The sequence below is a fragment of the Crassostrea angulata genome, chromosome 9 (genome assembly GCF_025612915.1).
Source record: "Crassostrea angulata isolate pt1a10 chromosome 9, ASM2561291v2, whole genome shotgun sequence".
Taxonomy (NCBI): Eukaryota; Metazoa; Mollusca; class Bivalvia; order Ostreida; family Ostreidae; genus Magallana; species Magallana angulata.
The window spans coordinates 18992926-19006346 of record NC_069119.1 but is presented as its reverse complement, the minus strand read 5'-3'; the positions used below and the strand labels follow the sequence as shown (position 1 = coordinate 19006346).

General features: G+C 34.6%; 1 protein-coding gene across 1 annotated transcript; it reads left to right on the top strand.

The window, feature by feature from the left end:
• Nucleotides 1–5293: 5293 nt before the first annotated feature.
• On the top strand, nt 5294–6228 carry LOC128162183 (uncharacterized). The gene is made up of 2 exons (XM_052825369.1): nt 5294–5360; nt 5762–6228. The coding sequence occupies exons 1-2, from the start codon at nt 5294–5296 to the stop codon at nt 6226–6228; spliced, it is 534 nt and encodes a 177-aa protein (XP_052681329.1).
• The last annotated feature ends 7193 nt before the right edge of the window (nt 6229–13421 follow it).

Sequence of the window (13421 nt, the reverse complement as noted above, 5' to 3'; positions counted from 1 at the left end):
TAAATTATACACGCGGCCGTTGTGAAAACTTCATGATTGGTCAACTCCTTTTCTTAGGCGTAGTTATCAGTACACGCTCATGCAATGCCAGAGCTGCAGGATTTCTCAGAACAGTTCATTTTCCCCTAATATGGAGTCATTATCGACTATCCCATATGTTTAAATTCTGTGCAAAACTCTCTCTCTCTCTCTCTCTCTCTCTCTCTCTCTCTCTCTCTCTCTCTCTCTCTCTCTCTGTAAACGGGCGTTAAACCATAGCCTCAAGCTACGGTCCAGAGTACGGCGTTATGAAAAATATAATATTTGAAATTTGCATGTGCTAAGCGTTCATTTCATGTAAATACCGTAAATGTATAACGTTAAGGCACATGTATTACCTACTAACTTGCCAGTCGAAGTGATAGATATGAATTCCTTGATTTCTACACATTTCGATCGGCAATCGACAGTCCACAAAAGAATTGAACGATGGTGTGAAAGAACGAGAAGGAAGTGGAGAGTGTAAGTGTGTCTTCATTAGGCAAGTGTCCGATTCGTTTCTCTTCTGTTGCACTATCACTTTCGATGTAAATATATATATATATATATATATATATATATATATATATATATATATATATATATATATATATATATATATATATATATATATATATAAAAAGCACTGAATAGAATCAACAACACTAGGCATCTTTAAGGTGTCGGATCTAATATATAGATACTAAGCCAGTAAACTGAATATATAAAGCACTAAAAATGGCTAACGACACGAACAATAGAAATTGTCAAATTTTCGGGACAACCCGTCCCTTCTTCAGGACCAAAAAATAAATTACATAAGTAAAAAACAAAGAAAACAAAATCTAAAGCTACTACTAAACTACTTAAGAAACTATGAAAAAGAACAGCTACATTATACACATCATTTGATCACATTCTTAAAGGTGTTGATACTGTCGCCGATCGCTATAAAGTCTATATATATATATATATATATATATATATATATATATATATATATATATATATATATATATATATATATATATATATATATATATATATACACTAAAATATCCCCAAACAATTTACTGCAGATTTCTTTATTTTACCTTTCTCTGAACCACCGATCAACAGTTCCACACATGTACACTGGTTTGTTTACATACATAAAAAATACAGCTCTTCATCCGATTTCAGTAAGGTTAAAGGTTGTTTAATAGGAGAAAGTTTGGGGCGAGTAAAGCTACAATTATTATAATTTTCAGTAGTAAACTAAATGAAGAATTATTAAAATGGATTATTTGCGCAAAATGTGGTATGGTATGATGTAAATCTTTTCAAAAATAGCGTTATTTTTATGCTCGGTAAATTGCCGTAAAGTTTTTTTGTACATGTAAGTATTGTATACACTGTAGCTTTATATTTACTAACCCAAAATTTCTACATAGAGCTACAGCTATATATGTATGTACCGTATGTATTTTTATAACAAGTGTACACTTTCGAAAAAAAGGCCTAATTTTGACAGTCACGAGTACCCATATGAATTTTTCATTTTTTGATATGTTGTTGTTCTGTCAGTGCATAATTTAGTCTGAGTTAACCAGCAACCAATCAGCGGTAAGCTGAATCCACCAATAAAACAAATTGCAGTTAAGGTGCGGGTATTGTTTATGTATGATGTGGTTGATAGAATTGAACGCGACGCAGTCGGAAAAGTCCAACCAAATCGGTTTTAGAAATAAATATAAAAAAGTTGTCTTGTCAAGAAACAACATATTTAATAGAACCACTTTAACAAGGCATTGGACTTTCAGCAGGACGTTCTTATCTATTTCTTGCGTCAAAACAAGTTCAAAAAGACCCTGGATTATATATACACCTATTGCGTAGTATTAAACTCAAAAGCCAGACAAATTGTATTGATTTCAAAGAGCCATGGCTAAGTGACCAGCAATGAAATAGACAGGCCTACGACACAATTTCCAAGCACTTCTTAAAATGGTTCTATCTAGAATTCCATTGAGTATCTTATCTCCTGAGATAAAGCTACAGATCTCGTACTGTACTGATTCAGCCGACACGCCAACATTTTTCTACAATATTAAACGGCTGTGGGTAGGTGGGTGGGTGAGGGGGGTCCGACTTCTAAAAAATATAAACTTATTAATTCAAATAGCACTGTAATCGATAATAAATCTCCGACTCCTCCCCTCACTTGCTTGTAAAAATTATCACTCGGACCCCCTTCTGGATCCGCGCATTTTAAAAATTTGCTTACATGTCGGCACGTCATTACAATTGTATAACACTACTATACCGTACACAACTGTAGTACACACACCAGATGACTCTTTTTTACTGCACATTTTCTTTCTACGGCATATTCATGATCAACTTGGCATATGATTATAGAAAATCGCTGTCATCTTTTTGTGTTCTAGATGAGCGTCCTTTAGTTTCCCTCCACCTTCTCTCTCTCTCTCTTTTTTTTCTCTCTCTCTCTCTCTCTCTCTGTTGTCTGTCATTCCTTCTGTCTGTCTGTCTGACTCTCTTTTTACAAATAAATTGACTTGAAGAATTAAATGAACAAATAAATTTAATAGTTAAATAATGAAATATAATAAACATGCACCCCCTTTCTCTATCTCTCTCTCTCCCTCGCTCTCTCTCTCTCTCTCTCTCTCTCTCTCTCTCTCTCTCTCTCTCTCTCTCTGAATGCTGCACGCACTTTTTAAAAATGAAATCATGAGTCAAAATAATTCACCCGCATGTCCTGCTTTACATCAGCCATAAATGAATAATAATGGCATTATCTTTTAAAGCACAGGATGTTTTGCGCGAATACGTAGACACCACAAGAGATATCGCCAACCGTTTTTTTTTTTCAGTCATATTTCCTTAAATACTGTTTATCTACCTCAATCCTTCCGCCAATTTTAACTTTGACGATGTAAGTCAATGTTTATTTTTTTAAGAATATCTAATATATATTTCCAACAATTTTAAAAGTACAGAAATCTATACACTATACAGTAGTATACTAGTATTGAGCATCCAGTAGTTTCATAAAAGAAATGCTTAGATCAACATATTCATGTAATTCTACATGTATGTAATCTATTAAATAAAATAGCAAATTTTGTTTTTACAATTCTTGTGCCAAAAACAATGTATGATTTTTCTCTAGTATTAAAAAGTAAATCATTCCATCCATACATGGCTGACCATTGAGATTATCCCCTCCCTTGGAGAAGCTGGATCCACCAAGGCACGATTGTCTGATCTAAATTAACATGATCCCGGATAGATCCTACTGTCAGAGATTAACGGAGTTCGATATCAATAGTGCTTGGACCCATAAAATGTTTAGAATTGCTTCGATTACTTATACATAGTTTGAAATCTATCTTAAATATTACACAACATGATTCATAAAAGGTTTCTTGAAATTCTTGTCGGAAAAGTCTAAAATTCCTTAAAAAGTGCGTACTTCATATACAGACAAGAAACTAATTGCCATGAAAGATAAGTTGATTTTAAAATAAATGATAATCGATAAAATCAACTCCCGTCAGTACTTCAGTACTTTGATTCTCAATATGGAACCATCATGTTTAAACTCCCCCCCCCCTCTCTCTCTCTCTCTCTCTCTCTCTCTCTCTCTCTCTCTCTCTCTCTCTCTCTCTCTCTCTCTCTCTGTATGTGTGTGTGTTTAAGCGGGTCTCAAGCTACGGTCCAGAGTAAGCGTTTAACAAAATATAATATTGAAAAGTTGCATGCGCCCCGCGTTCCTTTCATTTATATACCGTAAATGTATAATGTACCTACAAACTGACCAGTCGAAGTGATATAATATATGAATTTTCTCGATTTCTTCACCTGTGTTGATCGGCAATCGACAGTCAATAAAAGAATTGAACGATGGTGTGAAAGAACGAGAGTGCAAGGGGGTATGTACATTCTCTGATATGTTGTTGTTCTGTCCGTGCATGATTTAGTCTTGACCAGCAGCCTATCAGCGGTGAGCTGAATCCACCAATAAAAAAGTTAGTGCGTAAAATTCAGGTGTTGTTTATGCATGACGTAGCTGATAGAGTTGAACGTGACGCGATCAAAATAATTTAATAAAGTGGTCTTCCTTGGCTAAGCGCAGTATTTCATTTTCATTTGGAAGTTTATAAAATGGGAATAGGGTAAATTTTCCCTGGCCGCATTCAGCAAAATGTTCACAGCATGGAGTATTACGAACACTCGGGTCTTTAATTTGTTGCTTGTGGACACGAACACGCGCGTTTAGTTTCCCCGTCTGTCCAATATAAAATTTTTTGCATGTTGGGCAAATAGCACAATAAATAACATTTTCCGATTTACAGTTCATCGACGAATTGGCGCGAATTTCCATCCCAGATTTTAGTAGAATTGTATTTCCTTCTTCTATGTAGGCAAATGACCACATCTCGGGTCGCCGCATTTTTTCACGGATGGAATTTCCTCCTGCATTGTAAATCGGACCTTGGTCAATATGTGTTTAAGATTGGGTGCTTGTCGTCGGCTACTGATTATGTCCTCGAATTGTAATAATTTCTTCATATTTTCTGACTGTTCTAATATAGGGTAAAGTCAATTATCACAGACAAAACCTTACGATTTAAACGTCTGGAAGAATTAAAAATATTTCTCATTTAAAATATTTCTATTTAATCAACGCTGGAGTAAAAAGAGCGACACAAATTCCATTACAAGTTCTACGTAATCCTCGCCGGTCTTCTAATAATCGCAACAACGACGGAAAACTTGCTTTTGTTGTGACCCACAATCCAAGGAACAGAAATATTCTAACAGACGCAAAACGACTTTACCCTATTTTAGAACAGTCAGAAAATATGAAGAAATTATTACAATCCGAGGACATAATCAGTAGCCGACGACAAGCACCCAATCTTAAACACATATTGACCATGGTCCAATTTACAATGCAAGAGGAAATTCCATCCGTGAAAAAATGCGGCGACCCGAGATGTGGTACATGTGCCTACATAGAAGAAGGAAATACAATTCTACTAAAATCTGGGATGGAAATTCGCGCCAATTCGTCGATGAACTGTAAATCGGAAAATGTTATTTATTGTGCTATTTGCCCAACATGCAAAGAAATTTATATTTATATGAGTGAATGCGCATGCGTTACGAATGGACGGTCAGAGTTTTTTTAGCGGAGATTCATTTCTTATTTTACGGGGATATATCTGTGTTTGTGTGTTACAAAAGTCGTTGTGCATGTCCCATAATGTCGGAGGATAATAAGGATAGCAAGAGACGGCTATCTTTGGATGGTTCGACACCAAAACCGGACAGTAAGTTAGCCAAAACAGGGAGGGGAGCCAATGGCGGGCAAGTCGGCACGTTCAAAAATACACCACCGCCCGCACATTCGAACACTGCGCAACCAGCATGGGTGGATCAATTAATGATTCGAATCGGAGAACTTGACGCCAAAATGTCGAAAATTGACTACATTGTGCGATCTCATTGAAAATATACCGACTAGAGTTGGCAATCTAGAGAAGTTTACTGGTAACTTGGGGAACTCGTTGGGGGAAATCAAGAAATCTCAGACTAGCCTAAAAGGAGACGTTGAGGAAACAGTTAAGGAAATCAGAGAACTAAAGTTAGCAAATAAACAATTACAAGGCCAAATTACAGATCTGCAGGCAAGAAGTATGAGGGATAATTTGCTTTTTTTTTGGACTCGCAGAATACCGCGGCAGTGGAAAGGAGAACTGTGTAAATCTGATCAAAGAGTTCTGTGAAGCAGAACTGAACATTGTTGGCATTAAAGATAATATCGAGCGTGCCCATAGGATTGGACGATTCCAGTACAACAAAACAAGGCCTATTGTTGTGAAATTCTCGAACTTCAGGGTCAGGGAAAGTGTCAGGACATCTGGATACAAGCTCAAAAACAAGCAGTACAATATACGAGAACAATTTCCTAAAGAAATCGTCGAGAAACGAAAGGCTTTAATGCCTATATTGAGAAAAGCATTGGAGGAAAATAGAAGGGCTGTATTGAAATACGACAAACTATTCATTGACGGCAAACTATACATGGGAGAGACAGGAGACACCATTAACACAGAGGCTGGCAGAGACGATCCCGAGGATGACGAGCCTGCGGACATACTTACAGAGGACGCTGGAAACGGCAGAGGTGAAGCTTAGGGGCAATTGGAGGATGATTTCGTGAAGATAATCGGCTGGAACATAAACGGGGGTTTTGCCAGTAAATTCAGCGATAAAAAATTCCAGTGCTACATTCTCTCATATGACATCGTTCTCCTTACGGAATGTTGGATTGAAAATAATTTCTCAATTGACGCGGAAGGATTTCATAGCTTTGTTTTTCCAAGAATGCGTTCAAAATCAAAACAAGGAGGTGGTTGTGTTATTCTAATTCGTGAAAATCTTAAGCATTATGTATCTTTTCTTGAAAATATGTGTGACACTATAATATGGCTTAAGCTTCATAAATGTCTATTAGATAGTTCTGAAGATTTGTATTTAGCATGTGTGTATATACCACCAAGCAGTTCAACTTTTTACCAAGCTTATGATTGTGATATATTTAGTGAGCTAGAAAACCAAATTGTTAAATATTTGACTTTTGGAAAAGTGATGTTGATTGGTGACACTAATGCAAGAACTGCAAATGCAAATGATTTTATAATGCATGATATACTACATGATAATGTTTTGAGAGATTTAAGTGAAGTTTTATTTTATGGTTTAGACACACGTCTTCAAAGTAGAACTAATCCTGACATGGTCATCAATGATTTGGGTAACAAGTTATTATCATTATGTAAAAGTAGTGGGTTAAGAATTTTAAATGGGCATCATTATTTGGGTTTGGATAAAGATTATACATTTGTTGGCCCAAGGGGCATGAGCGTTGTGGATTATGTTATAACTACACCTTGATTGATCAGTTCATTGTAGCAAATTTTACTATGTACTCTGATCATGCACCTCTTCATGTCAGACTGAAGTCTAAAATAGAAATTATTAGCAATTCTACTGTGCTTAGTGAAAGTGAAAACCAATTGTCTTCGAAATTCGTCTAGAACCAGGACATGATTCATCAAGCCCAGTCAGCTTTAATAGAGAATTCTGATGACCTTGTGGCATGTTTCCAGAATACCCTGTGTGATTCCCAGTCTAGTATTGACGAATCGGTCGATTTGTATACATCACGCCTAAGTGACCTTATGCGACCTTTTTTCGAAATCAATAAAAGGTCACCAAACCCAGTTCAAAACTCAGGTGGATCGAGACCTCATTCATGTGTGAAGTCACCTGACAAACCTTGGTTTAATGAAGATCTCCGAAAAGAGTACAGGATATATCGATCAGCACTCACTCGTTTTAATAATACAAAAAGCAGAGTTAACCATTTGCACTTAATCGAAGCTAAGAGGAATTACAAACGTTCAGAAGCAAAACTTAAACGCCAGTATTTACGAAAAGAAGGCAACCTTCTTGATCATCTCCGTAAAGACAACCCAAAAATATTCTATAAACATTTCCGGAAAAGAAAACATAAACATACATCAATTGAACTGGACCTATTCCGAAAACATTTTGAAGATTTATCTACATTTACTACTGATACAGATAACATCCCCCAGTGGACACTGGAACTACCGTGTTTGAAGAATTAGACACTGAAATTATTGTAAAAGAAATATCAGATGCTATAGACAATCTCAAAAGAGACAAATCACATGGTCTTGATTATAGTTTGAATGAATATTTTATAGAATTCAAGGGTATACTTATGCCATGTTTACATAGTATTTTTTATCGTATATTATCATCCGGTTATTTTCCTACACAATGGTCAGATGCAGTTATTGTTCCTGTTTTTAAAAAGGGTGACCCAGTTGACCCCAATAATTACCGAGGTATAAGTCTTATCAGCTGTTTTTGTAAATTGTTTACCTCAATATTGAACCGTAGACTTATATTATGGGCATCTTTTAATAGTATTGTCACAGATGCACAGTTTGGTTTTCAACCTATGTTAGGTACTACAGAAGCAATTTTTGCACTTCATTGCCTGGTTTCACAAGCGCTGCAAACTAAAAAACGGTTTTATTGTTGTTTTGTTGATTATAAGAAGGCCTTTGACTCTATCAATAGGGAGAAATTGTACAGAAAATTAAAGTATTATGGTATACAGGGAAAGTTACTTGCAGTAATTCAATTGCAAGTCTTTATCTTCTTATGTATGCTGATGACATGGTATTGTTTTCTGAATCAATTGATGAGCTGCAGAGCATGTTGAATATTTTACAGTTCTATACAAATGAATGGAACCTTGATGTGAATGTATCTAAAACTAAAGTGGTTTTTTTTTAGAAATGGTGGGAATTATCGCACCAACGAGAAATGGCTTTATAACGGTGAAAATTTAGAAATTGTGGAACATTTTGTTTATCTAGGTGTTATGTTCAATTATAACGGTAATTTTTTTCCACTCAAAAACAATTAGCGGCACAAGGTCGCAAAGCCATGTTTGCTCTCAAATCAACAATTAATTAGCTTTATTTAAATCATTGTACTTTGTTTTCTGTTTTTGATACCTATGTGTGTAGCATTTTAAATTATGGATGTGAAGTTTGGGGTTCCCACAAGGGACACGATATTGAAAAGGTACACCTTGAGTTTTTACGCTTTGTGCTTGGTGTCCGGAAAAATACTAATACAACTATGCTATATTTCGAGACTGGGCGTCTACCCTTATATCTTATTCGTATATATCGAATGTTTAAGTTCTGGTTTAAATTATTACAGATAGAAAATTGTATATTAAGAGCTGCTTATGGCCTGTCATATTGTATTTGTGAAAACGAAAAGCAAAATTATCAAAGCTGGGCAAAATTTATTAAGGACCAATTATATAATCTAGGACTTGGCTACATGTGGAATGGTCAAAGTAATTTAAACAGTCGTATTTGTCTACCAATTATTCAGAAAAGACTTAAAGACAACTTTATTCAAACGCTGCATGGCAAGATGCAAATAGAAACAAAATGTTTTATTTACAAGCACTTAGTTGATAATTTTTGCTTACAATATTATTTAGAAAAATCAATACCAAGGTTGTATAAAAAATGTATTTCCAAAATGAGGTTGTCCTCACATAATCTGCTTATTGAAACAGGTCGACATAAAAATATACCAAGAGAAAAAAGATTTTGTAAAACTTGTTTAACAGACATTGAAGACGAATATCATTTTATACTTGTATGTCCAATGTAGCATTACGATCAAAGTTTATAAAAAGTATTACTGGTGTAACCATCCATGTACAAATTAATACAGTTACTAAGTGTTAACAATATCAAAGAATTGTGCAATTTAGGAAAATTCATTTACAAAGTCCTCACACTCAGAATGGTTTGACTATATCAAGTGTCATTTGCTGATTCCAATTGTTATTACTATCAATATATATATAATATATGTGTTATTTCATTCTCCAAATACAAATTATTCTATAGATTTGTAAGGACTGACCGTCCATTATTGCCTATATATATTCATGTATTGTTCACCATTATAAGTGCTATAAGACGTATGTCTTTTGTAATAAAGAAATTGAAATTGAAATTGAAATATTTTATAGCGCGTTTTGTGACAGGTTGAAAAGTTAACTCGTAATAAAATGACGATGTCAGCGTTTAAGGCGGCGCAGCAGTAACTGATACAATTTTGTAAAGACCATGAAATAAATCCGGAGCGGCTTTGGAGTAAATGAAATTAACAAAATCGATTAGAAATGCGTTTTTTTGAATAAGTAGTTAAACAACATTGAAAATATTTGAACAAGTATGGTGACAATAAGTGGAAAAAAGAAAAACCCGAACGAATTCAATGGACGTCAAAATGCTGAATTTAACGACACATTTCGGCAAGACGGACGTTAAACAAGTAATAGAGGGCAAGTTTGGAGCCGACCGATCGCTTGTACTTAGAAAATATTTTAAAAAAATCTAAACTAAAATATATGTTGAATGTGCACTCAGCGTACATGTTCAAAATATATGTTGAATGTGCACTCAGGGTACATGTTGAAAGATAATATTTTTTCTGAGATATTTTCGGAAATAAAACGTAAATGTTATCGTAAACGATGTGGAAGGTTTAGCAAAACGTAAAACTGGAAATGTTTGACGTCGCACAATGCACTGCCTGACAAAACTTGTTGTTACTAATTAATCATTTTTTCGAAAAATAAATGAAGTAAAGATTTGAATTTTTCAGTATTGTTTGCCAACGAGTCATTGAAGAAAACATAGAAGTCTAATAAAATTACACTAAACAGATTTTAAATAATGTGTCCTGTCTACATTATTTTGGGACAACTCTATATATATATATATAATTTTATATATTACATGTTAGTATGCTGTTCATAATGATCGTTTGATAAAAAATAATTAACCACTTCTTTTAATGTACATGTGGAAAAAAATAAACAGTCAATTATTTGGAAGATCGGGCAGTTATCCATTTGTCAGTACAGGAGGAAAATTGTTGTCTCCGGTAATATATTTATTAAATAAATACATTTTTGTACATACATGTATATTAAAAGTCACATTTGAGGGTCATTATTTTTTTGTTATCGTATAAATGTGCATCCTGCATTTTAATACATTTTCATACAAGACACCTTTATTTTATTGAGCTCTATCGGCAAGGCGTGTGTGAATAGAAAAATCGGACTAGTTGCTCATTCATTCATTTTTTTTAGCGTTAGTTAATCGGACCAGTAATGCATTGTTTTAATCGTCCCAGTAGTTCTCTGTAATCATGGCAATTTTTATCAATTCACCCTCTCACGAGAATCAAAACAATAACGATGTTTACGACATACAGTGAGTGCTACTTCTAAAGTTCACCTCAATACACTCTCAATCAAAAATAATCGAGTGACGTCACAAAGGTTTACACATTGATCCGATAGATTTTTCGGCGTCAGAAAAATTTGGACCCACAATTTGTAGTACCAATGGTTTCCAACCTCACGTTCTCGCGAGAATTAAAGTAAAATTTTAAGAAGCATATAAGATGTGTAATTTTAAGAACATCATGCTTTTTTAAGTAAATAAAAAAGTGTGTTTCGCGTACTTTTATTTCTCGGGGGAGTTTTTTTAAAGAGTCAGGCGACACTTAAAGCTGACATTAATTGATAAAAGCATTTGGTCGCCATATTAGTTTCGATCGCTCCTCTACTGTCACTGGGGTATATATACCGGTTGAGAAAGTTACGGTCGGTTGCTTTCCTATCGAGGCATTCACGTTGCACGGACTTCTAAATGCATGAACTTCACATTTTAGTAAAATGTAGTAATAAAGAATAAAGAAAACAACAATCAGTGAAATACAGAATACATTTATTCTTCGAAAAATTTTCAAAGGTATCCGTAATATTTTGCACAGATAGTGCTGCCTTACTTCGCATGCACATCGAACACGTGTGTCGTTCATACAGAATGCATAACGTCTGCATCATTTTTAAAACCCCGGCGGCAATACATCCAAAACAGTAGCTAAATGATAGTCAATCCAAAAAGGTAACAACGTAACATCGTTTCCATCCATTTCTACATAAACGCTCCGTTTCTAAAATCCATGACATTGCTCGATCTGCCACAGTGTGTAGTTTGCGCATGTGCGATGTTATAATATACACAGGAAAACGGTGTACACTTATCGAGGATTTTTGAAGTATCTGTGGCTGGATTTCAGTCTGTCTTTTTTCTTCATCCATTGGATTTGCCTTGCCATTGAAGTGGTTGTCATATTGTTTTTATTCCCAATGTGTTTCTACACGTCTTTTCGTCCAAGGTAACGTGTTCGGGTGAATAAAATACCCGAATGCAGTGAAGCATGAATAGTGCCCTCGGCCTTATATAGGGCTGTGTAGCGATGAGCAGAACAATAGAAATCGACAACTAATATGGCGGTAGTCGGAGATTTAACCAACGTCAGCTTTGACGTCACAATAAGCACTGATAAGGGGAAATTACTCTAATTGAAGTTATTGTTAATCTGCTGAAATGACCAAAATCCTCTCAAAATCTTGCAAAGGCTAAGCTAAAGAACAGGTGAAGAATATTAGGATATTTCTTCAGATACAGGAAACAGTTGTAAATTGCACTCATTTGGATGAATGCTCACATTTATTTTATTCACTATAATTACGGTAATTTCCTGGAACGTACACGTAGCATCGCCTTTTTTTAAAAGGGGGTGGGTGGGTGGATGACAGCCTCATCCAAAAATTCTTTTCAAGCAAAAAAAAAAAAAAATCTTGAAAATTCTAATCCTTTAGCTCTTAAGCAGTTCAATGGTTTCTTAATTTTCACTTCCATTTATTACATGCACGGGGGGGGGGGCACCATTTCTTTTTAACATGATAAGAAAATATCTTTAAGCGTATATTTAAAAAACAAAATGTTAAATTTTTTTAAAATGTTTTTTTAAAAAGTGGAGGGGCAAATCCATGATAAGTCGATTTTCTTTGTGAAAATTAAAATAAAATGAAATATTATTTTTTTAACATGGGGGGGGGGGGGGGCTCTATGATGAGTCAAGTTTTTTTAATGTAGGTTAAAGAAAAAATGTCTACTGCAAAAAAAAGGGGATTAACTGACGTTACAATCACTTTAAAAGAGGAGATACAGTGCAATGAATATTTATATATTAAAATCTTTATTATTCATCAACATTGTATCTGAGATTAAACTTCTGTTCTACTTATAAGTAAATGAATTATAACAAATCTTATAAAAAATGAATAATAAAAATTTACTGAAAATAGGTATGTTTTATTTTTCTGCATTCAAATTTTACTTAGGATTTTTTAAATGTTTGATTCAAATGTTATATTTAAAAATAAAAATAAAACAAACATATATTATAAAGTGTTCTTAATTGATCAACAGACAGAAAAACAACTTGAATTTTCATTTTAACATCTACAATTTCGCCAATATTCAAACAGTTCGACATTGATTCCTATTTAATTACTTCATTTCTATTAATAAGTATTTTGTTTTCTAGAAAAGTATTCCTCTCGGCTTTCCCATTCATTTATAGTTGCGTGTATTAGATGGGTTATTGAAGATCAACTCAAGAAGAGATGACGTAGATATAGGAATGAGGCTCCGAGTCCGTGGGTTTAGGCTCCGTCTGGGACTGATCATCAGGGAATCCCAACTCTCTTGTAAACTTTGGAACTGCGTAGTCTTGACTTTCGAACTCAAAGTTAGCAAGATCCCGTTGAGCCTCTATTGGGGAACAGTTTTTTGCGGCTCGATCCTTATTTCTGGATTTAAAAC

Excerpts from the sequence above, each read along its gene's own strand:
- LOC128162183 (XM_052825369.1), top strand. The coding sequence starts at position 5,294 with ATGTCGGAGGATAATAAGGATAGCAAGAGACGGCTATCTTTGGATGGT. Across the intron at positions 5,361-5,761 it reads TTCGACACCAAAACCGGACA|AATACCGCGGCAGTGGAAAG; the intron begins GTAAGTTAGCCA and ends TTGGACTCGCAG.